This window comes from Acomys minous (genome assembly GCF_964271855.1).
Source record: "Acomys minous genome assembly, chromosome: 8".
NCBI classification, from domain to species: Eukaryota; Metazoa; Chordata; class Mammalia; order Rodentia; family Muridae; genus Acomys; species Acomys minous.
The window spans coordinates 51,567,280-51,591,740 of record NC_140489.1 but is presented as its reverse complement, the minus strand read 5'-3'; the positions used below and the strand labels follow the sequence as shown (position 1 = coordinate 51,591,740).

The following is a 24,461-nucleotide window of genomic DNA, read 5'->3' as shown; positions in this document are numbered from 1 at the left end:
CTACATGTTTTAGCTTACAAAAAAAGTCCTGTAGTCTAATTTTGACTAAAATATTTACCCCAGTTCTGGACACCAGAGCTGGGTGTGGTGGTGCACACCTTTAATCCCAGCACTCAGGAGGCAGAGGCAGGCGGATTGATGTGAGTTCAAGGCCAGCCTGGTCTACAAAGCGAGTCTGGGACAGCAAAGGTACACAGAGAAACCCTGTCTTGAAAAACCAGGACAACAACAACAAAAAACAATTCTTGAGACCAGAAGTCAGAGGAAGCATTCTAATAAACTTGAGGGAGAGAGAGAGAGAGAGAGAGGGAATGAATATCAACAGATGACATGTGTGTGTGTGTGTGTGTGCCCATGTGTATATATTTATATAGGCATGTGTACGCCACAGCATATGTGTGGAGGTCAGAGGACAACTTGTGAGAGGCAGTTCTCTCCCACAGTGTGGGTTTAGGGATTGAACTGAGGTCATGAGTCACAATAGCAAGCGCCTGTAGTTTCTTGTTTAAATTACTAGAAAAAAAATGGATGGGAAAATTTTTATAAGACTGTGTCCAAAGTTAAAAGAGATGTCCACTATGGAGACAGGTTCTGAGTCCTTTGAACTGAGAATAATCCACATCAGAAGGTCATAGGCAATTGAAAGAGAACAGAAACTGATGTGATCGAGACAGGGATTGGAGGTTAATGTAAGTGTGGCCACGCCACATGTGACTCACTTGCAATGCCGGGGGAGTGGATTTGGACATGGTAACTGATGCCTGTCATTTCAGCACTGAGTAGGCTGAGGCAGGAGAACGCTGGGCTGCTGAGAGTTGTAAGACAGCCTAGACTACAGCTGCAGAGCCCTGCCTCAGACAAACAATACAGATCAGTGGGAGGAAGAAAGGAAAGAAGGGTGGAAGAGAGGGAAATAGTATCTTTATCAAAGACAGGAAAATAATTCCCAGCACATGATAGGCAAAGGCAGGAGGATTGCCTTGAGTTTGAAGCCAGACTTGGCTATATACTGAGTTCAAGGTCAGCTTGAGGCTACGTAGCAAGACCCTGTGGCGCGCGCGCGCGCACGCACACACACACACACACACACACACACACACACACACAGAAATTAACAAAATATTTGTCCTTCATGAGGATAAAGTCTGTCCGATTGTTTTCCATTTTCATCATAACTCATTTGCCTTAGTGCTTGACTTATGGTAGACAGTTATTAATGGCTTTGAAAGGATGGGCGAACCTATATATTGCAAATAATTTACCTAAGAAGAAGAAATACTGGTTTTCTGTTGGCTTTTTTTTTAAAAGGAATTTATTTGGAAACTACATGATGCTTGCATAGCCACACCCCATAATGTGACACCCAGTAAAACCATTAAGTTTAGACCAGCATAAAGCAAGTGGTTGTTCTGGTCATTTGAACCACATTGTGTTACAGTGACAGTCAGCCTGGAGGCTGTGTCTTTATTTTCTTCTCTGGTTGAATTTCTTCCAGGGAATTCAGCAAGGCATAATCGAGGGAGAGTTTGCCATCTGCATTAGTTTATACCATGGCTACGAGTTACTGCAGCAAATGGGGATGCGATCATTATATTTCTTCCTTTCTGGAATCATGGATGGAACTAAAGGTAAGTTATATGAAATTAGGTTTTAAAATGATGACATGTGTTATTCTGGTTTCAGGCACTTAGGGTTTGAGTCAACTTAAACCTGAATTATCATGCAGTCATATTCTGGTCCCTGGGCCATCTCTCAGATCCTCCCCACAGCCCCACCCATCAACTCCACTGCGTTTTTCTCTTTAGAAAACAAACAGGCAAAACAAACTAAAAAAGCCAAATAAGACAAGGAAAGGTTATGTACACACAAAAGCAAAACCCCATAAAAACACAAAATCAGAAACCATAAACAAGCAACAGACCAATAAGACAAAAAATACCCAAAGAAATACGAGACAAAAAATCACTGAGTCCATTTTATGTTGATCACCTACTGGTGGGCATCAGGCCTTGTAAGTATGCTTTATATACCCAGTGATACTTCCCTGAAGGAAATTAAGTTTTCCTTTGCAAGCTATTGCCAGTTGGAGATAGCATCTGGGTGAGGGATAGAGTTTGCGCCCGCTTCCCCCTCTCAGCGCTGTGAATTCATGTGTCGGTCCTGTAATGTCACAGGCCTTGTTCCCTGGTGTCCTCCATCCCCTCTTTCAGCCTCCTCCTCCTCATCTGTATGGCTCCCTGAGCCCTGAGGGGAGGAGTTTGATGAAGCTATCCCATTTAGGACTGAGGATCCCAAGGTCTCTCATTCTCCACACATTGTGGCTCTCTGTGTTCCCATCTGCTGCAAGACGGAGCTTCTCTGATGAAGGCTGAGCAATGCTCTGACCTATGGGTCTACCAGAGTGCCCTTGGGAGTCATTTTATTACTGTGTAATTTGAGTTACCTTTAAATACTCCGTTTTAAAAGCAATGGACTAATGTAAAGAAGTTCACGTTTGTTTTTGATAGCTTGATAAAAAATCGTGCATTATGAATGTAGAACTAGAATGAATTGTTGACTTTCATGTAAAATTTGAGAATTTAATAAGTAGGAAATTCGATAGCTTTTCCTACTCCCTACAGGAATGACACGGGCAAAAACCGAGCTCAGCCGAAATGAGGACTTTATGAAACTCTACGTTCATCTGGAGAGTGTGTTTGCTCACGTGCAAGATCTTTCAACAACCAGTGATGCTTCAGCTTTCCAAAAAGGTCTGATAACATTTCACTGAAAAGTATGTGTTAACTACAGTGTTTTAAGCACAGGGAAAGCTGCTTGGGATGCCAAGGTAGGAGGGTCACCTCAGCCTAAGATTTTAGGCCAGCCTCAGCAGCATGGCAAGACCCCCCTTCAGAAAAAATTAATAACACTATATATTGTTTTTCTTGATTAAGATTAATATTGAAACTTTTCTCTGTGTACGTCTGCTATGTGTTATTTTCATGTAACCACAGTCCTGTTAAATGCATAAGTGTTTTGTTCAGTAAGTTAGGATGTTAAAGTTGATGTATACAAATTTATGTTAGGGTAATCAACTTTAAATAAATATATTAGTAGTAGTTACTGGTAGTGAAAATTCTCAGAACTACTTACTCAACATGAGTTTAACTAAATGTGCCTTAACCAAAAATGTATTTTTGGGGGAGGGGGTGAGAGTTTGAGGCAGGGTTTCTCTGTGTTATAGCCCTGTCTGTCCTGGACACACTTTTGTAGACTAGGCTGACCTTGAACTCACAGAGATCTGCCTACCTCTGCCTCCCAAGTGCTGGGATCATAGAAGGCACCACCTCCGCCCGGCCCAAAGTGTATTTTTTGTTTTTTTGTTTTTTGTTTTTTGGGTTTTTTTTTTTGGTTTCTCGAGACAGGGTTTCTCTGTGTAGTCTTGGCTGTCCTAGACTCACTTTGTAATCCAGGCTGGCCTCGAACTCACAGCAATCCGCCTGCCTCTGCCTCCTGAGTGCTGGGATTAACAGTGTGCGCCACCACGCCCGGCCAAAAGTGTATTTTTTAATTTCCTTTTGTTTTGTTTTGTTTTGTTTATTCTCATCTGAATTCTCTCTCAGAATGACATTTTCATAAAAACTAAAGTTTTTGTTTGCATTTACATGCTATCTAGAGGATACTTACATTTGTCAGACAAAAATTAAAGTTTTTGTGTTTGGGGCATTTTTGTGTGTGTGCAGGGTCTCTCATGTAGTACCTAAGGCTTAGCTTTGAGCACTCTCCAAACTGAGGCTGGCCTTGAAGTTCTAATTCTCCTTTCCCTCCCTAGTGCTGGGATTCCAAACATGCACCATCACACCTGAATGAAAAATTTAAGTTTTAACATTTTCTTTTTCTGTATTTTAGATTTTTGTTTGTTTGTTTGTGTGTTTGATTTTTGAGATAGGGTTTCTCTGTATCCCCTTGGCTGTCCTGGACTCCATTTGTAGACCAGACTGGCTTCTAACTTAGAGATCCACCTGAGAACTGCCTCTGCCTCCCGGAGTGCTGGGATTAAAGGCGTGTGCCACCACACCCGACTTAGATTTATTTTTATTACTTTTAATTATGTGTATACATCTCTGTATATGTGTGGGAGTGCCTGTGGAGGCCGGAGCAACTGGAGTTACACGTAGTGGTGAGTCCCCTCATGTGGATGCTAGGAACCAAACTCAGGCCCTCTGCAGGAGCAGTATAGTTTCTTACCTGCGGAGCCACCTCTCCAGCCCTAATGTGTGTTTTCAAGACATTATTCCACAGTAAGTTGATTGATATGGGCTGAACAAGTTGGTGCATGCCTTTAATCCCAGCACTCCCAGAGGTCCTTATGATTTTCAAGACCATAATTGATGTGGGAATATATATATATATATATATAAATGTATATATAAAAAATATATATAATGTTTATTTGTGTTTTCTCCCCTCTTCAGGAAATAAGGAGAAAAAATTTTTCTACAGTCATCCAAAGTTAAAGAAATTGGAAGAAGTTATACTGGAACACTTCAGGTCATGGAATGGTGGGTAACAGTTACTAGTTTAAAGACAAAGTGGTAACTAAAGGGAAAAAAACTACTCTAGTTACTCTGGATAATGAATGATCTTTAGAACTTCTGTGAAAGTTCGGGACCTTAGAAGCAAAAGAAATGAAGGAATTCAAAACATCCGGTTTTACATGAGAAGTTTAGTTCGGGGACAGTGTAAGGGAAATGGAGAGTCAAACAGCTCAGGAAGGGTTAGGAACTGCTGCGGCTCTACATTGCTGCCACAGACCTGAAGCGCAGGCCAGCGCCACAGTCAGGAAAGGATTGCACTTAGCAGCACTTTCCACCCCGTCCAAACACTAAGATGCTGGGCAGTGCTCGGATGGACACTGGCTGCAGTATGCAGTCGTCATTGGTGAATTTAAAGGGCTAGCAGGTTTGACGCTCCCTGGCTGATTAGACAGGCCTGTGGTGAGGATGGGGAAGGCTGGTGAGTCGCTTGGAGCTCAGCAGTACTCCTGTCTGCAAAGGAGGTAACATACATGTGCTTGAATTGATGGACTAGTCAGGAATTGATCCGGGTACTGAGTTGATTTCTGGAGCCATTACCTTATGATAGCCATGAGAAACAGGGGGTTAAAAACGTCTTAAGTACTTTTTGAAAGAGTTACTTGTGAGTGTGTCGGCTTTGGGCTTGTTATTTCTAGTTGTTCTCTAAATGCTGGTTTGGATTGGTTTGGTTTGGTTTGGTTTGGTTGCAGTCCTAGGCATTGAGCACAAGGCTTTGTACATGCTAGGCCATCTACTACTCAAGTTTTCTTAGCCTTAGATGCTTTAAAAAACAAATCATAACATATTTCCTCTTCCACAGCTAAAAACACCACTGAAAAGAAATGCCACGAGACCAGAGTTATGATCTTCTCTTCATTTCGAGATAGTGTTGAGGAAATTGCAGAAATGCTCTCACAGCATCGCCCGGTTGTTAAAGTAATGACGTTTGTTGGCCATGCTTCAGGGAAAAACACGAAAGGTTTTACCCAGAAGGAACAGCTAGAGGTAATTATTAATTTTGCATGTGGTGAAATAGAAACAGAATGGATTAGCTCTGTTAAAAACTCCATCTTCTGGGCTGGAGAGATGGCTCAGAGGGTAAGAGCACTGACTGCTCTTCCAAAGGTCATGAGTTCAATTCCCAGCAACCACATGTTGGCTCACAACCATCTATAACAAAATCTGTATACATAATAAATAAATAAATCTTTAAAAAAAAAAACCATCTTCTAATTGGCTTCGTACAGATAACTTTATAATCAGGTTGTGGTGGTGTAGGGCTTTAGTCCCAGCGCTCAGGAGGCAGAGACGCGTTCTCTGACTTCACAGCCAGCCTGGTCCGCATAGCATGTTCCAGACTTTGTAGCAAGACTTTGTATCAAAAACAAAACAAAAATAGAACCCAGAAGCAACAGAAAAGATAATTCTGTTTTTCCCCAAGACAGGGTTTCTTTGTATAGCTCTGGCTGTCCTGGACTCCCTTTTGTAGAACAGATTGGCCTCGGGAAGTCACAGAGATCTACGTGCCTCTGCCTCCTGAGTGCAAAGATTAAAGGCATGCACCACCATGCCTAGCTCAAAAAAGATAATTTTATATTTAATAGGCAAGTAAAGATAAGCATGTTTTGAGAGATCAGGTAATGTATTTTATATACTTTTGGAGCATTCGTTTATTCATTCATCTACTTATTTTTTGGTGTTTTGAGATAGGAGTTCATATTGTTGAGGTTGGCCTTGAACTGCTGATGCTCCTGTCTCTACCTCCCAAGTGTGAGGATTCCAGATAGTCTATTACCCATGCCTAATGCTGACTGACTCTGTTCCTCTGTCTCTAGCATGTGACCCACTTCTGCCATCATGGGGTGGCAGAACCTGGGTCTTCTACAAAAATAGCAGGTGCTCTTAACTGCTGAACCATTTTTCCAGCCCCTAATTTAAACTTTTTTTTTTTCTGAGACAGGGCTTCTCTGTTTAGCTTTGGCTGTCCTAGACTCTCTTTGTAGACCAGGCTGACCTCAAACTCAGACATCCATGTGTCTTTGCCTCCCAAGTACTGGAATTAATTGCAAGCGGGTTAAAGGCATGCACCACCACACCCAGCTATTTTAACTGTTTATTATATTTAATTATTTCGTGTGTGCAGGCGCATGCATGTCAGAGCATACACGTAGAAGTCAGAGGACAAGCTGAGGAGGTCAGTTGTCTCCTTCTCCCACGCAGAGCTCACACTCAGGTTGTGCGGCTTACTTTCATCCTGAGCCATCCTTCAAGCCTGAGACATTCTTTCTTTATGGTTTCCTTACTTATTTAGAGACAGGGTCGCACTCTGTAGCCCTGGCTGGCCTATAACTCCAATACAGCTGCTACCCCGGTGCTGGGATTGAAGGTGAGCACCACCGTGCCAGACTACACATTCTTAGTGTAGATACACCTGACCATATGCTTAGCTCTAAGATGTGATGAGCAGGAATAATTGGCCCCAGGCTTTGTGCCTGCCCTCTTTCCCTTTCAGTGACGCTAAAGGTAAATCCTGAGCTTCCTTGTAGATGGAGGAACACAGTTATTAACAGACTGACTTGGTATCATACTTGGTATCATTATTAAAGCAAAGGGGTTTGGACTGTTCTTTCCATTTTGTCAGTCTTGTTTTGGCTTATTTTGTCACTTTATCCCACACCCCTCTCCCCTTTTTTCAGTGTCCTTAATGCTTTAAAGTCTGATTTTACCTTTTCAAGATTAATGGGGAAATATGGAAAGTCTGCAATTCTGTGATGTTTTCCTGAAGTGACTGTTGAGTTGTTTGTGTTTGAGGTGGTAAGACGGTTCCGTGACGGCGGCTATAACACGCTGGTTTCCACCTGTGTTGGAGAAGAAGGTTTGGATATAGGGGAAGTCGATCTTATTATATGCTTTGATGCCCAGAAGAGCCCAATCCGCCTCATACAGCGCATGGGTAGAACGGGCCGCAGACGGCAAGGCAGGATTGTTGTTATTCTCGCTGAAGGACGGGAAGAGCGTGTAAGTGGACTGTGTAAACCTGGTTGACATTGAAACTGGAGAAATAACGCAAAGAGAGTTGTGGGCTTTTAGCATTCACAACCCAAGCACTCTGTAAACAAATGTGCTTTATTTCCCCCATTTTTATTAGATTTTTTTTATTACATTCTTAATTTAATTGTAAGAAAGGGGTTTTGGCAGAATTTGTTTTTCTAATTTTTACTCATTCAAAGAAACACATTTTGGTACTTCAGTATAACTCAAAGAGACATATGATAAAACAACTAATATGCATTCATGTTACTGTTTCCCTACACTTTTTTAATGACAGCATCTTATGTATCCCAGGCTTGTTCTGAACTCACTTTAGAACCAAGGATGACCCAGAACTTCTTATCTTCCTACCTTTGTTTCTTGGTGCTATGATTACATGTGTGCCCGACTGCTGCCACAGTTCATATAGTGCCTGCTCCCTGTGTGCACTGTCTGTAGGCAAGCACTGTACCGACAGAGCCATCTATGCAGGGCCTCCTGTGATTCTAAGGCATCAGTGTGCTTAGATTCTTTTCTTTTCCTTTTTTGTTTTTGTTTTTGTTTTTCAACACAGGGTTTCTCTGTGTAGCCTTGACTGTTCTGGTCTCACTTTGTAGACCAGGCTGGCCTTGAACTCACAGCGATCCACTTGCCTCTGCCTCCCGAGTGCTGGGATTAAAGGTGTGCGCCACCATGCCCGGCTCAGATTCTTTTCTTTTAACCGTAGAAAACAGTATTTTTGCATTTTATATAATTAGCTAAATAAATAAATGAGAAGCAAACAACATGTACCAGAGATAACACATGGTGTGTAAAACCAACATATTGATGTTCCAGTTCTTTATTGAAGCCTGTTGATGCCTCATCTCTTCTATAAGAACTTGAAATATGCTAATATTCTCTACAGTCGTGGGTGGCAAAACTTTCTGAATATGTTACATGCTTTATTATAGTAAAAATATACATTAACTTTATAACACGTTGGTACCAATTCAATGAGCAAATACATAGCTTCATGTTACGGACTCTTTCATCATCTCTGATAATTTTTAGAAATTGATTTGAAATGTTGTAGTCACCCATCAATTCAACCTGAAAAATGAACTCCGTAACCATTTGTGTGATTATATTTTGTACATTACATGTAGAATGATTCTAATAAATATAATGTTTATATGTCAAATAATGTGTCTATATTCTGATTTCATTACCTAGCCAGGCCATGTAAGCACCTTTATTTAGGTGTGTGTTTTCTTATCTATAAAGTAGTAGTAATGACTCATGTTTAATGAGCACTTTATGAGGGCTCTGCAATGTTTCAGATGCTCCAGATTAGCTGTCTAATCTGGTCCATGCCTATGAGCAAAGTGATGATTTGTTGTTGGGGACAGTGAAGAAAGTGGAAACATAGACAGATACACAAGGTGAAATAAAGACATCATTTCCTCTCCCATAAATCTTCTCCCTTGCATTAAATATAACCTTATACTTAGGTACAAATGTCATCCATACTGAAAGCAGTAAACCACATAAATAGCTTTTTTTTTAATTACTTATTTAATTTTATTCTATTTGCATTGGTATGAAGATGTCAGTATCTCCGGAACTGGAGTTACAGACAGTCGTGAGCTGCCATGTGGGTGCTGGGAATTGAACCCGGGTCCTTTGGAAGAGCAGCAGTGCTCTTAACCACTGAGCCACCTCTCCAGCCCCATAAATAGTTTCTTGAACTTCTCACATTTATGAATGCATTTTCCATTTTTACAAATAGTTGTTAAGCTTTTGTAGTAATAGATTTTAAAGTGATTTTCCTCAAGAATCTAACACGCCTTTAATCCCAGCACTCAGAAAGCAGAGGCAGAGACAGGCAGATCTCTTTGAGTTTGAGGCCAGCCTGGTCTACAAAGTAAGTCCAGGACAACCAGGCTTTTACACAGAGAAACCCTCTCTCGGGAAAAAAAAACCCTAAATCTTCCCCAACTCCCCCCAAAAGAATATAACAGTTTAGTGATCTGTTTTCACATTCAAGACTATAGGAATTCTGTTCCTCTAGTACTTTTTTTTTTTTTTTTTTTTTTTTTTTTTTTTTTGCTTTGCGAGACTGAGTTTCTTTGTGTAGCCTTGGCTGTCCTGGACTCACTCTGAAGGCCAGGCTGGCCTCGAACTCACAGCGATCCGCCTGCCTCTGCCTCCCGAGTGCTGGGATTAAAGGCATGTGCCACCACGCCCGGCCCTGTTCCTCTAGTACTTAAGTGAATCAAAGTTTAATTTTATGTTTAAGATAATCTCAAACATATTTATTGCTTATCATAGCTAAATGATTATTGCAAAAATAATGAAAATTTGTGTTTTGTGTTTGTTTTGCAGACATACAATCAGAGTCAATCCAACAAAAGAAATATTTATAAAACTATTTCAGGTAACAGACAAGTGCTTCGTTTTTACCAAGGAAGCCCACGAATGATCCCTGATACAATCAATCCCGAATTACACAAAATGTTCATCACACACGGTGTCTATGAACCGGAGAAATCTCGGCATGTACAGTGGAAGTCATCTTCCTCGAGGGGCGGTAAATAAAACCTTTGCACTTGACACGTTCTTCACACCCCTCCCCCTGTGTAAGGAGGCGTAGAGTCTGCCCTATGTTTGCTTTACACTCTGGGTCTTTCATTCCCATTTCTAGACCTTCTAAGCCAGGAGTTTGTGGGGCCTGGGCTCCAGCAGCTCCGGCTCCTTTCTGTTCCTTCTCTGCATGGAGCAGGCTGGAGCCTCAGTTAAAACCAGGCGCCTTCGTGTCCTTCCTGGTCCTTTTCCTCCTTCCATTTCAGGAAGCCATCTTGACCCTTGCGGTGCTTACCGTGCTCACTGTGCAAGTTAGTTCTCTGGGCAGGAATCGTGCCCTTCATATGGCATTTGCTTACAGCAGTGCCAGCAACATGCTGAGCGACAAAGAGAAGACACTGATGAGATGAGGTTGCAGACACCCAGTAGGTTTCTGAAACGCAAACCACCTTACCAAGCCAGGGAGGCCTCTCCACAAAGCTTAGCAAGAAAACAGTTGCGGACAAAGCATGAAGTTAGACGGGCCGCCTTCTGCATAGCCACAGAGGAAGGTGGTCCTCCCTTACATGCACACCCAGGCAGCCAATGCTCTCTCCGTGCATGTTCTAGGATTCCTGCTAACTTGCCTTCATAAAGGGGGATGCCACCATTGGCTGCACAGCCTGTCATCACTGCCATTTGTACTAACATGTTAGATTTAGAAGCTAGCCCGACTACATGGCTGGTTCCCGGTCAGTTTTGAGACTGTCTGAAATACAAAGTAAAACAAAATTGATATTTTTGCTAGTGTGCATTTTTATGCCCCCCCCATTCTGATTTTTCTAGAGTCTGTGACTCATCTTTCCAAAATTCTGTGACTGTATTCTACACAGTCTTTCATAAACCATCATACATGTACACTAGTATGAGATTCATCAAGGTGTAGAGGCTTAAAGATCTTTTAAGTAACCGAAATAACTTCCTGTTTCAAAAGTTAGGGGGAAGGGGCTGGAGAGATGGCTCAGAGGTTAAGAGCACTGGCTGTTCTTTCTAAGGTCCCAAGTTCAATTCCCAGCAACCACATGGTGGCTCACAGCCATCTGTAATGTGATAAGATACCCTCTTCTGGCCTGCTCCCACATGCAGGCAGAATACTGTGTAAAGAATAAATGTGGGAAGCCATGCCTAATTCTGCCATGTCAGAAATCCTGTGCTTAGGCTGCGTACTGTGACCTTCGAGTTGCTGACCTTTGCCTCACGAGGTCTTGTGTTCTAGGCTCTCCTTGGACTATTTACCTTTGAAAGAAGTAGGGAAGTCCCAACTTGGAACCACCCTGAGGTTCAAGGAAGTTCTTACAGGGAACTACTCAGAGAACTAGGAAGTTCTACAGGGAGCAATTCAGGCTATTGTATTCTTGCTCAGGGGCTAGGGTGAGGGAGATTAGAATAGATCCTATTGACCTTGCTCTCTATATATTCTTACTAGTTTGGTATTAAAATGAATCTTGATCAGAAATTTCCTGACTTGATTCGTTATTTTTCGCGTCTCTGTATCCTACTTTCAATCCCCACTCCGTCTTTCAGGTGAACCCTGATTTGATTTTTCCAGTGGGCCTGGACCCGACAAATAAATAAGTAAATCTTTAAAAAAGTAAAAGTTGAAGGGAGGGCCTGGAGACATAGCTCAGTGGGCGAGAGCATGGGCTGCTCAGCCAGGGCTCCTGGCTTCTAGTGTAAACACTCATGTGGTGCTTGCAGACAACAGTCAGTAACTCCCTGTCCCTGGGGCTTCGATGCCCTCTTGTGGACTCATCTGGAACTGCACACACATGTTCACAGATACACATGTAGTCTAAAACACATATATACATAAAATAAAAAGAAATAAAAATATCTTTCAAATTTTAAATAAAGTCAGAGCTCCTAAGAACCTTTAGCTCAAGCTCTTATTTTTAGATGGGAAAACATTTTCAGATAAGTCATTTTTATAAAACTTCTACACAGTATTTAGGAATAGTGCAGACTAGTTTCCAAGTTCCTATTTTAGTAACCGTTGAATTTTTTTCTGCCTGAGTCAGGCCAGAGTTCTGCTGCACTGTCTGTCTTCTTTGTCCTTTTCTCCTGCCATCTGCTCACAACTTAAAACTTAACCCTAAAAGCCTCCTGGTCCTCAGTGCCACTGTCCCTCTCCAGAAGCTTCAGGTAACATCTCAACACTGTTAATGGCAGTGCTTGTTTTCATTTGTGCGTCACTCTAATTGTTTCACAACAGATTTTACACCTGGCTCTGTGCCACTAATGAAGCCTTCGCTAAGGTTAGCTTGTAGATGGAAAAGACCCTTTCAGAGAGCTGAGAGGAGCTCAGGCAGTAGTATGATGGGGAAGCAGTGTTTATGACTGTCTCTCGTTCTCAGAAATGGAGTCTTCCCTTAGCAGAACCAGAAGTAAATAGGGGCGAACAGGTAGAGTGCAGTTGGTTCTGTGTTTTTTGTGTTTGTCATGCCAGTTACTTTAAACCTCTTTTCAAGCATTGCTTTGCCGTGCAGGAATGAAAGCTGGTAATTCAAATAAAGACGGACTCTTATCAGAAGAGGAATTTAACCTGTGGAGCAGACTCTATAGGTTAGGAGATGGTGACAAAGTTAAAGGAGTGGCATTGCCTCAGTCTCACTTCCTGTCGTTGCCGGAGGACAGAGCGGTGAGTTGGCCAGTGCGGTGCTTACACAGTGGGTTTGGCAGCAGTAACCCGTGCTCGAGATTGGAATGCCAGTTCACTAAAAGTAATGATCAGTTCAAAAAGCAAACACCAAAGTCAAACCTTTAAGAACATTGTTTCTCTCTTAACTGCTTTCTATGTAGCTTGTAGTTTGATTTCTGCATGTCATGTGGTCATCTTCACCCTGCACTATGTGTAGCACAGTGTGCTTGGCTATTTCCCTGGTGTGCTTTAAATTCTCCCTATTTCACTAGCATGCTATCTTGTACTGTGTGCCTTTGCGCAAATTCATTTTATTTATTTGTTTACTTATTTGACATTTTAGTCAAGACTAAGGTGGATGCTGTTGCTCACATGAACAAACTTGTAGCATAGTTACGATGGAAAGAGTTGAGCCAGGCTGCCGGTCCTCTGAGACAGCTGGAGGAGGATGCTCAGGGATGGCTTCTTATTCTGGCTACAGGGATGGGAGAATGACGGAGGACAGTGGGCATGCAGTTGCAGTCAGTTCTCCAGGGACATTATGGATGTCACCTCATACAGCCAAGTAGTGATTTTTAAGACCAAACATTTTCTCAAATATTTGCTATCATCATATCTTATAGAAACAGGAATATGGTCATATCAGAACTCAAGGGACAGTGAATTTTGAATGTTTTAAAAGAGCAACTTTATACTTTATAAAATTATTTTGCTTTTTTTCCCTTGAGAATTTTAATTGAGAGTGCCTATGTGAATTTAAAGGATTTGTATTAAGTTTGTTTTTGAAATTAACCATGTCTTTGGCATCAGCTTGTGAAATCTCGTATTGTTTCTTAAATTCTAAATTAAGACTCAAGAAGCAGCTACTGGAATTCGTCAGCTCTCTCTCTCTGAATGGAGTTTGTGGCAAGATCATCCACTTCCTACACATCAAGTGGACCACTCAGACCGGTGCCGCCATTTTATAAGCATTATTCAAATGATAGAAGAAATGAAACATGAAAAGGTAGTGTTTCCTTCAGCTCTCTCTCCCTCTCCCCAATTCCTATCCTCCTCTCTTTCTCCATTCCTCTTTCCCTCCCTCTCTCTGCCTTTTTTTGGAGACAAGGTCTTGCTATATCATCTCCAGACTAACTGCTTCAGTCTTTGGAGTGCTGGGATACAGGCAGGTGCTACCATCCCCAGCTGCATGGCTATGGCTTCCTCTTGCTAGTGTGCTGATAAAACTAGAACACTAGAATGATTAGAATTTTCATGTTTGTTCATATTTCTTCTTCCTCCCCTGCATGCTCTTTTTGTTTTTAGCTGATGGTGGTAGTGGTGCGCTGGGGGAATCTCGTGTAGTCCAGGCTGCTTTGATTTCCATTTGCAGCCAAGGATGACCTAGAACTTCTAAATCTCCTACCTCTACATTCCTAGAGCTGGGATTATAAGAATAGGCCTCTATGCTTTTGCTGCTGCTGCTGCTGCTGATTTCTTCTTCTTCTCCTCCTCCTTCCTTCTTTTCCTTCCTTCTTATTCCTTCTTCCTTTTCTTCCTTCTTTCTTCTTATTCCTTCTTTTTTTAAAAAGAAAGATTCATTTATTTATTATTATGTATACAGTGTTCAGCTTACATGTACACCTGAAGGCCAGAAGAGGATGCTAGATCTCATAGATGGTTGTAAGCCACCATGTGGTTGCTGGGAATTGAACTCAGGACCTCTGGAAGAACAGTCAGTGTTCTTAACCTCTGAGCCATCTCTCCAGCCCCTCCTTCTTCCTTTTTCTTCTTTCTTCTTCCTTTTTTTCTTTCTTCTTTCTTCCTATCCTTCTCTTCCTCTTCTTCCTCCTCCTCCTCCTTCTTAGACAGGATTTCGCTGTTACACAGAGCCCTGGCTATAGACCAGGCTGGCCTCGAACTCACAGAGATATCCGCCTGCCTCTGCCTCCCAAGTGCTGGGGTTACAGGTATACGCCACCACTCATGACTCTTTTTTTGTTTTTGTGTTTTGTTTTTTTGAGTCAGAGATTCTCTGTGTAACCTTGCCTGTCCCAGACTCTGTAGACCAGGCTGGCCTCAAACTCACAGAGGTCTATCTACCCCTGCCTTACAGGCATGTACCACCACACCCAGCTTGCCTCTGTGCTTCTTATATGGGGTCTTGGGGATAGAAACCAGGGCTTCTTCCATGCTAGGTAAGCACCCTACCAACTGAGCTACATCCCCAGGCCTTAACCTTCAGTATGAACTTGAAGTCATTGTTACAAGAAACAAAAGTACTTATTAATATTACAGTTATAAATATTTTGAGGTTTTTTTTTTTTATGTTTTTGTACAGCACCTTGCATCTCAATAAGGAACTTAACTTTCTGCTTTATAAGAGGAAGTAGATTTCATTAAGTATGAGAACAACATCATCTAAATACCATGTCACAATAAGGTTCTAAGATATTTAATGACTAACGTAAACTGTTTATAAAGCCACTTTAAGATTCTCGTTGAAGGAGCTAGAGAAGGCTCAGGGGTTACTAGCTGAGGACCTGATTTTAGTTCCCAGCTGCCTGTAACTCCAACTCAGGGGGATCCGGTTCCCTCTCATGGACTTGTGGCATTTACACTCACACCCATACACACAATAAAGTAACTTTTACAATTAAAAAACAAAATGATAAAGTCTAAAAAATACAAAATATTCTTGTTGCACCAGAATCTTGGCTTTCTTAAAATATTATTTTCTATCATGTCGGTTATTTGGTGCCTCTCTTATATCCTGATGGCAGATTAGAAATTATTAATTTCTTTTTATTGTTCTGTGTGTTTTTTAGGTTTTCTGTGTTTTCGTTTTTGTTTTTGAGGTAGGATCTTACTGAGTTTTCTCTGGCTGGCTTGAAACTCTATATTTACCAAGTTAGTCTTGAACTCACAGAGATCCACCTGCCTGTGCCTCACAAATGCTAGGAGTAAAGGTGTGCACCACGACCCAGCCCTTGGGATCATAAATTTCTTCTCTTTTTTTTTTTTTTAGATTTATTTATTTATTATTTATATAGTATTTTACCTGCAGGTAAATACCTTGGCCTGTATTCCTGCAGGCCAAGAAGAGGCGGGCCATCAGATTCCATTATAGATGGTTGTAAGCCACCATGTGGTTGCTGGGAATTGACCTCAAGACCTTTGGGAGGGCAGCCAGTGCTCTTTACCTCTGAGCCATCTCTCCAGCCTCCTCATTAATTTCTTGAACTGTGTTGTTTGTTTTTGTTAGTCAGTACTGGGGCTTGAACTTCAGGCCTCATTCATGTGAAATAAACACCTTACCACTGAGCTACAGCCCCAGCTCTTGAATAGCTTTATTACTTCCCCATGGGAGTCAAATAGCTAGTATGAGTATGAAATAATGAGTATAAAATCTGTAATGAGTACCTGCATCATAAAACGACATAATGCATTTAAATAGTAATGGGCACAAATTCAGTGCTTAATAATTTGTAGCTGCTTTTCTTATGGGGGTGATCATGAGTACTTTTAAGTGGATAAGTGAGTTATTGGATTTCAGCAAATCATGTCAAATTAGTGCTTTTTCTGAATGACTCCTGTCTCCCATGCTGGCTCGAGGCTCTATGTCCACAACTGAAGAAACCAAAGAAAATGTCCTATCTCTGAGGACAGGAGACAGACATTACTGACCTTAACAACTGTTTTAGTTGTTATTCAAAAATGTAGAGAGGTGACTGGTTGCATTTATCAGTAGCACAGAAATTATGACTAAAGAAACATTCTTATGGAAGAAGAGGGAACACAGAAATTGCACTACTGTAAAAGTTCTTGGGTGGAAAAATTGTAAAAGGTCTTAGTTGATAATTTTGCTTAAAGGTAAGAAGTATTTCCGAAGCTCCCATTGGTTTTTTTGTTTTGTTTTGGATTTGGGGGTTTTTGAGACGAGGTTTCTCTGTGTAGCCTTGGCTGTCCTGGATTCGCTTTGTAGACCAGACTGACCTCGGACTCACAGAGATCAGCCTGCCTCTGCCTCCCTGAGTGCTGGGATTACAGGTGTGCGCCGCCACACCCGACTTCTTCAGAGTTTTAGACAAATAATATGGAGTGAAACTCATCTCTTAGACTGGGTTTATTGTTGTGTGTTTCTGTAACTTTTCTCCTTCTCTTGTTTTGTAGGGTGAATGCAGCTATGAATTGAAGATTAAACCTTTTCTGCAAATGGAGGACATCATCTCAGCATACAGACCTCCAAGGACTGGCTGTCATAGTCTCGCCAGTGGCAGCAGTGTTACTCACAAGGAGTCTTCATTTAGACAGCGTGTCAATGACAAAGCAAGGTCCTGCTCAGTAGCAGGGTCTGATGAGGACTGTGCGGGGACTGCTAAACAAACTGATGCAGAACGTGCTGGGCTTACTTCCCTTAGGGAAAAAGCTTCTGACACAATCGAAAAAGACGGGACTAATGAGCAAAGCGATGTTGCTGCTGCGGATTCTTTAGACACTGACAAGCATTCCCCAGAAGCTGTTTCCCGGGCAGACCCGCCCGATGGTGAAGGGCTGGCATGTGTGGCTGGAAACACTGTCACGAGTCCAGTTGGTGAGGAAGATAGCTATCCAACAGCATTACTAACAGAGTGTCAGCTTGCAAATAAATCACTTGCCAGGTACTCGTTAGATTCTGGGTATAGTAGCTTCAGCGATGAGAAATCTATTTCGTCAAATTTGCTCCTTCCATTGGAAGAAGAGCTGTACACAGATAGAGCAGCCGAGCAGTTTTATAACTGTCATCCCATGACAGAAAAGGTGCTGGCTAATGTGGAGAGATTTTTATCCCATTCCCCCCCATCTCTCAGTGGACTCTCAGACCTGGAGTATGAAGTTACTCAGGGTCTTGAACTTGACTGTGCATCCTGCTCACCCTGCTCAGAGCATGAACAGAGTCATCAACCTGCTTCTTTGATGTCACAGTTGGCTATGAATACTCAACAAAAGTTGGAATTGAATTCAGCTAAACCTGTTACCCATCCTTCTGAAACTTACTGTCTCTCTGGCACAACTGATGATATGATTTCTGATCAACCCTCCTTCTGTGACTCTGATAATAAAGCCCATAGTAATATTAAAAATAAAAACTCAGAATCTAACAGCTCTTGTCAAATACAAATAAATCATGCAAGTAGCCTGGCTGACAGAAATAGTAGTGATGATAATGACGCCCCAGGATTGTTCTCCGATGAGGATGAGAGTCTGCTGTTATTCGAAGATAGTACTGAGGAGTTAAATAGTGTGGGCCTTCCTCCCTTCACCAGGAATAATCAGCACCTCTGTGTGTCAGAGAAAACCCTCACGGCCGAAATGCCTCTGGTCTCTCACTTCTTGATTTCTGATGAACTGTTGTCAGATGATTCTGGACCCGAAGATCAAGTCACCTGTGATACCAAGGGCTGGCGATCTCCTGAAGGCTTGCCAGACAAACATGAAGAGCTGGAGTGTGAGGGCCACGCTTTTGATTGCTCTGGGGACTTATTTTCTATTACCTTTGACTTAGGATTTTGTAGTTCAGGTTCTGATGATGACATCACAGCACATGCATTAGAAAGGAGTAGCAGGCTGGGAGCAGCTCCTCCGCCAGGAAGGCACTCGGAATCCGAGATAAAGGCTGCCAGTGATGCTTCGGGTCCCCCAGGAGGAGTCATATCACCAATCCTAACTGAGGAAGTGCAGTGTCCACATTCGGCAGAGCATAAGGAACCAACGTCTTTCCACTTTGCACCTCACGTGCCAGTGAAGGAGAGGGTTATGAGTACACCACTTTCTAAACCAAACATGTTGAACCCCCATTCTAAGACCAGAGGAGACATGCTTAAGATACCAGATTCTGCCAAGGAAAAAGCACATGTACAGAGTATCAAAGTGACATTGAATCGAAGATTTGACGATTTAGGATTTTCTGTAGAAGAGACCAAGAGCAGTGGTCTGCACCAGTCCCCTCAACACACTGAAGGTAAGAGCCCATGTCCTTGAAATGTATGACTTCTGAAAAACATGTTCCAAAACTAACTTTTCTCAGTATACATATCAAATTAGATAATTACGTATGTATTCTTTCCTAACTTAGTGCTCACTGTTGGGAGATTTGAATCTGTCTGCCCCAGTAATATTTCATGCTATTTACTGTCAAACATACAAAGAAGTGTAAAATTTGGCCTAATTACTTGTTTGAGAATCACAGAGTTTTCAAATGCAAGACATTTGAAAGATGCCAGTAAAATGTAGCAATAACTACCAAATGAGCAATAAGGTAGTAGCTGTTGAGATGTTTAGAAAGTGATAAACCATTATCAAGTTAGAGTAGATTTCAAAGTATGGTTCCACTGGTATTGGTGACTTTCAGTTTGGTGAGGAATATATATATTATGATTCTTCCCCTATGAGTACAAAAATAGGAGCAGGTATAAGATGAAATGAATTTCCTCTAAATCTTGGGGACTTTGTGTGTGTGTGTGTGTGTGTGTGTGTGTGTGTGTGTTTCTTTTTTGTTGGTTGGGTTTTTTTCCAGACAGGGTTTCCCTGTGTAGCCTTGGCTGTCCTGGACTCACTTTGTAGACCAGGCTGGCCTCAGACTCACAGAGATCCACCTGACCCTGCCTCCTGAGTGCTGGGATTAAAGGTGTGTGCCACCATGCCCGGCTCTAAATCTTGCTTTCTAATTATTTATTTTATGTGCCTTGGTGTTTAGTTTGCATGTCTTATGTCTGCGTGAGGGTGTCAGATCTTGGTGTTACAGACAGTTGTAAGCTGCCATGTGGATACTGAGAACTGAACCCGGGTCCTTTATTCAAGCAGTCATTGCTCTTAATTGCTGAGCCATCTCCTCGGCCCCCTCTAAATCTTGTTTTTATGTTATCCAAGGTAAGAGCATGTTTGAAGGCACAAAGTAAATTCTAGAAATGTTTGATTTTCTTTGTTTTGTTTTGAGAATAGTATCTTATTGTATAACTCAGAGTAGCCTTAAATCTGAGTCCTCCTGTGTGTGCGTATGTGCCTACGACACAAATGCTGAGGCTGCAGGTGTACACCACCATGCCAGTGAAATAACGTTTATTTTTTTAAAACGTAGCTTAGGAAATGCTCTGGTATGTCTCCTCACAAGTTTATCAGTGGCTCTCAACTTCTGGATCCTGAGTCCTTCAAATGTTGAATGATCCTTTCATAGGGGTTTCCTAAGACTTGGAAAACACAGATATTTACATTATGATATATAACTAGCAAAATTACAACTATGAAGTAGCAGCAAATATCATCTTATGATTGGGGGGGGGGGTTACTAAACCATGGAGAACTGCATTAAAGGGTAACAGTATTCGGAAAGTTGAGAACCACTGAATTACATGGTCCCTCTGAGCTTTCAATTCTTGTATAATAAGATCTTTATTACAAGGTTGCAGCCATTTTTCTAGATTTGTATCATCTAAACTAAAAGTTGCTGCTTTGGGCTAGAGAGACAGTTAAGAGCAGTGGCTACTCTTCCAAAGGTCCTGAGTTCAATTCCTAGCAACCACATGGTGGGTCGCAACCATCCGTAATGAGATTGCATGGTACCCTCTTCTGGCATGCAGGGTGTACATGCAGGCAAGACACTGTATACATAAATAAATAAATCTAAAAAAAAAAGTCTTGCCTTGTACTTAACTATTACTTGTAGAAAATAATGAACAGCATATAGTAAAAGAATTATTAATAAGGGAATCTATAGCTAGTACTTTTTACTAAAAAGTAAGCTTCTTAAAATAATGATTGCTGTAGATAATGATTTAACTCTGGCTTCATTAGAAGATAATGAAGGAAGCAAAACCCAATTTTAGTAGGTTGGCAAAGCAGCTGTCTTAGCTGAGTGCTGTTAGAGTCAGAATCTCAGAGTTGAACTTGGCTAGAAGGTCATCAGCGCATTGAGAAGCTCCTTCCTGCAGGCTGTTCAGGTGTGTTGGCCATGAAGTCCCCAGGAGTTCGTCGCCCATGCCTACCCTGCCACCGGGAGGTCCTGGATTAGGACTTGGCGCTGTGACTGTTTTCCGTGTTTCCCAGTTCTGTCTCATCCTGGGAGTCTTGATAAGGTCTTGGGGATCCAGGGCTAGGGCTCTAGCTCAGTGTGAGAGTGTTGGTATAACATGTGCTCAGAGCTCTAGGTTTACCCCCAACACTAAACACACACACACACACACACACACACACACACACACACACACACACACACACACACTCTATGTCTAACTAAATGTAATTTAGTTTTTTAGTGAAACCAGGTCTTGTGTAGCCTAAGCTAACCTTGAGTTCCCTGTGACATGGAGACAGGAAAGAGCAGACTCCCGCAGCTTGTCCTCTGATCTCCACATGTGTGCTGTACCACTGTACCACATGAATGTCCCACATACTGTAAATGTTTAATTTTTAAAAATGAACATGGACTGATAAAATTATATTCGCCTTTTCCCCTTTATATTTTATTTTTTAAGTTTGGGCCTCCTTTTAAATATGTATTTTTAAAAGATTTAGTTTTAGTTCACATATATGAGTAGTGTTTTGCCTGCATGAATGAAAAGTGTACCACATTCATGTAGGGTCAAAAGAGGGCGTTGTAGTCCTGAGAAATAGAGTTACAGACAGTTGTAAATGCCATATGGGCTCTGGTAATTGCTGATCATCTCTCCAGCCTCTTAAATATGTATTTATTCACAAACTAGTGTCTTTTGTTCTCCTCTGTTCTTTTGTTTTTTTAGACTTTAAAAAAAATCTTTATTTTTGTAAATTTATATATATATGTATATGACTTTGTGAACATATCCCACCTGTCTGGGTGTCCTTGGAGGCCCAAAGTTACAGGGCGTAGTGAGCCTGAGCTGCTTGACATGGATACTTGGATCTTCCAGTTGAGCTGCAAGCTCCCTTACCCACTGAGCCACCTTTCTATTTTCTCACTGTTTTATAGAACTTTCTCTGTATGCTGATTATGGAGTGTAGAAGAATTTTAATTCCAAACATGGCTGCTCTGGCAAGAGAACACATCCTTGTAGGTCTGTGTGATCCAGCTGGAATACAGACATGTCTTTACTCCAAGGAGACAGAGGCAAGCAGATCTCTTAAGTTCAAGGCCAGCCAGGTACAGAGCAAGTTTCAGGTAGAGCAAAGACTGTAATGCCAGCACTCAGGTGACAGAGGCAGGCAGATCTCTGAGTTCTCGTCAGTGCTGTTCAGTCAGAGTGGAGAGGTGATTCAATGGAGTTGAGCTTGCAGCAGTTCAGTTCATGAGTCCAGAGGCAGTTTTTACTGGGAGAGTTTTGCAGAGAGAGGTTGAAAAGAGAACAAGCTAGACACAGGCAAAGACAGAATGAACCAGAGAGTAAGAAGGAGCCAGAAGATTAGAGCAGATTGCTAGAGGTAGTTTGATGCCAAGCAGGTCAATTCAGTGAGAAACTGAAAGAAGCCAGTTTGATCACGCAGCTTGGAGAGGAGTTTGAGCCAGAACAGCTGAGTTGAACCAGCCGTCCAGAGTTCAGAAAGAGCTAGAAAGGGTGAGCTTGTTCAGTAGTAAGTGTCAGGGCCTGAAAACATTCTAGTGCTAGATAAGATTGTATGGAGGCTAGAAGCTTCTAGGACTAGGCCGAGGTTAGCAGCTGGAGGCAGTAAGCCTCTGAGGCAACAATTAAATCAGGAGAATAAATAAAAGTTACTTTTTAAAAAAGTTATTTATTTTATGTATATAAGTGCTCTGTTTTCATGCACACCAGAAGAGGGAATCAGATTCCATTACAGAAAGTTGTAAGCCACCATGTGGTTGCTGGGAATTGAACTCAGGACCTCTGGAAGAGCAGCCACTCTCTTAACCACTGAGCTATCTCTCCTGCCCTGAATAAAAGTTACTTTTCACAATGTTGGTCAAACTTCCGATGATCTTTTTGTTTATTTCGTTTTGTTTAGACAGGGTCTCAGTATGTAGCCCTAGTTGGCCTTAAACTCACTATGTAAACCAGACTGGTCTCTTATAGAGATCTGCCTGCCAAGTTCTAGAATTAAAGATGTACACCATCATGCCTGGCCTTTTACAAAAATAAATAAGTAATGAGATTAGGAAATTTTTATTATAGTCATCAATAAAATAGCTTCTTATTGAGTAACTTTAATCTGTTGACCGGATTCACTTTTCAATTAATTATAGTTGAACATGTAACTAGTGAAAGTGAAGATGATGTTTTCCTGAGAAGAACTAAAAAACCAAAAGGAAATGTCCTGCAGTCCCCTGAGGTAAGTCACCACAGTGATGCAACGAATCGAAAGCCATGTTCTCCTCTTGCAGACTTTGTGTCACATTTAATTAAACTGTTTAATTAAACTATTTGTTTTATCTAGGATTGGAAAAACAGTGAAGTTGATTCACCCATTCATGTTGTAAAAAAGTCCAGAGTTCTTAGGGTAAGTAAATTACAGGCAGTTTTTATTTCTAGGGGTGTGGTGGGGTTGGGTCTCTTGTCTGTGTCTGTGTCTATCCCTGGGAGGTAAGAAAAGGTCATCAGATTACCCTGGAGCTGAAGTTATGGTGGTTGTGAGCCATCCAGCTTGGGTCCTTTGGAAGAGCAGTGAGTACTCTTTGACCACAATAACCTCAATTCTTTTAGGATAAATAATATAAGAGAAAATATAATAGTCTATTTGATCTTAGCGGTACATGCTTAACAGATCAGTATACACAGTATCTTACATGATTATAGTTTTTACTTCTGCTAAAGATAGGTATTTATTATAAACTTTCTAGAAGGTAACAAGTAGAAATAATAAACAGAAATAGAAATAATAAAGAGGACAGCAGCTCACTGAGGAGCAAGTTGTGAAATTGAGATAAGGAAAAAGCACCCTTAACCTAAATATTTGGGAGTTGTGGTTTCACTTTCTTTCGTCCGTTCATTCGTTTGTTCGTTGGTTGGTTTTGGGTTTTGGTTTTTGGAGACAGGGTTTCTCTGTAGCCTAGGCTGTCTTGGACTCACTTTGTAGACCAGGGTGGCCTCGAACTCACAGAGATCTGCCTGCCTCAGCCTCGGAGTGCTGGGATTACAGTCATGGCACCACTGTGCCTGGGCATGGTAAGGTTCTTGAAAGAGGATAGAATGTTGTCACAGATGGCAAAGAATTGGGGGTGCGGGGGTGGGGGGTGGGGTGCTGTCAACAGAACAGCTCACATAGTGGCCTAAGGAGAGAACTCGCACCTCTGCACTATGAGGTTTTAAACCGGAACTCTGTCCTGCTTACTCGAAGCCAGGAACTTCTAACTACTTTATGTTTAAAACAGTCTCTTTATCTTTCATTTCTGTTTTATTGTAGCAACAAATATCCATAGGTGAAATCTTACGGAGCTTGTGTTTAATCCAGAATCTTTTGGCAAAGTTAGTTAAAAATGCAGCCAACCCATTTTAACCTTGTATACCCATATACTCACTATAAAAATTGCTTTAGTATTCTGTTGTACCTAAAACTAGTGGCTTATAAAACATAAATCAAAATTCTGACAAAGCTAATAGCCATGCTGTGTTCAATGAAAAGCACTCCTATGAACTGAAGGTCTGTGAGAAACTTTCCATTCTTTTCCTGGCTTCATATTCTTGTGGAAG

General features: G+C 41.6%; 1 protein-coding gene across 2 annotated transcripts in view; it reads left to right on the top strand.

Moving 5' to 3' along the window:
* The window catches only part of FANCM (FA complementation group M), a 51,864-nt gene that overhangs the window by 12,509 nt on the left and 14,894 nt on the right, over positions 1-24,461 (top strand). For both annotated transcript variants that reach the window (XM_084793709.1, XM_084793708.1), the window contains exons 6-16: positions 1,496-1,628; positions 2,622-2,750; positions 4,455-4,541; positions 5,377-5,561; positions 7,368-7,574; positions 9,954-10,158; positions 12,677-12,828; positions 13,679-13,834; positions 16,981-18,808; positions 23,018-23,103; positions 23,209-23,271. In XM_084793709.1, coding sequence (XP_084649835.1) covers positions 1,496-1,628; positions 2,622-2,750; positions 4,455-4,541; positions 5,377-5,561; positions 7,368-7,574; positions 9,954-10,158; positions 12,677-12,828; positions 13,679-13,834; positions 16,981-18,808; positions 23,018-23,103; positions 23,209-23,271 — 3,231 coding nt within the window. The remainder of the gene's footprint in view (positions 1-1,495; positions 1,629-2,621; positions 2,751-4,454; positions 4,542-5,376; positions 5,562-7,367; positions 7,575-9,953; positions 10,159-12,676; positions 12,829-13,678; positions 13,835-16,980; positions 18,809-23,017; positions 23,104-23,208; positions 23,272-24,461) is intronic.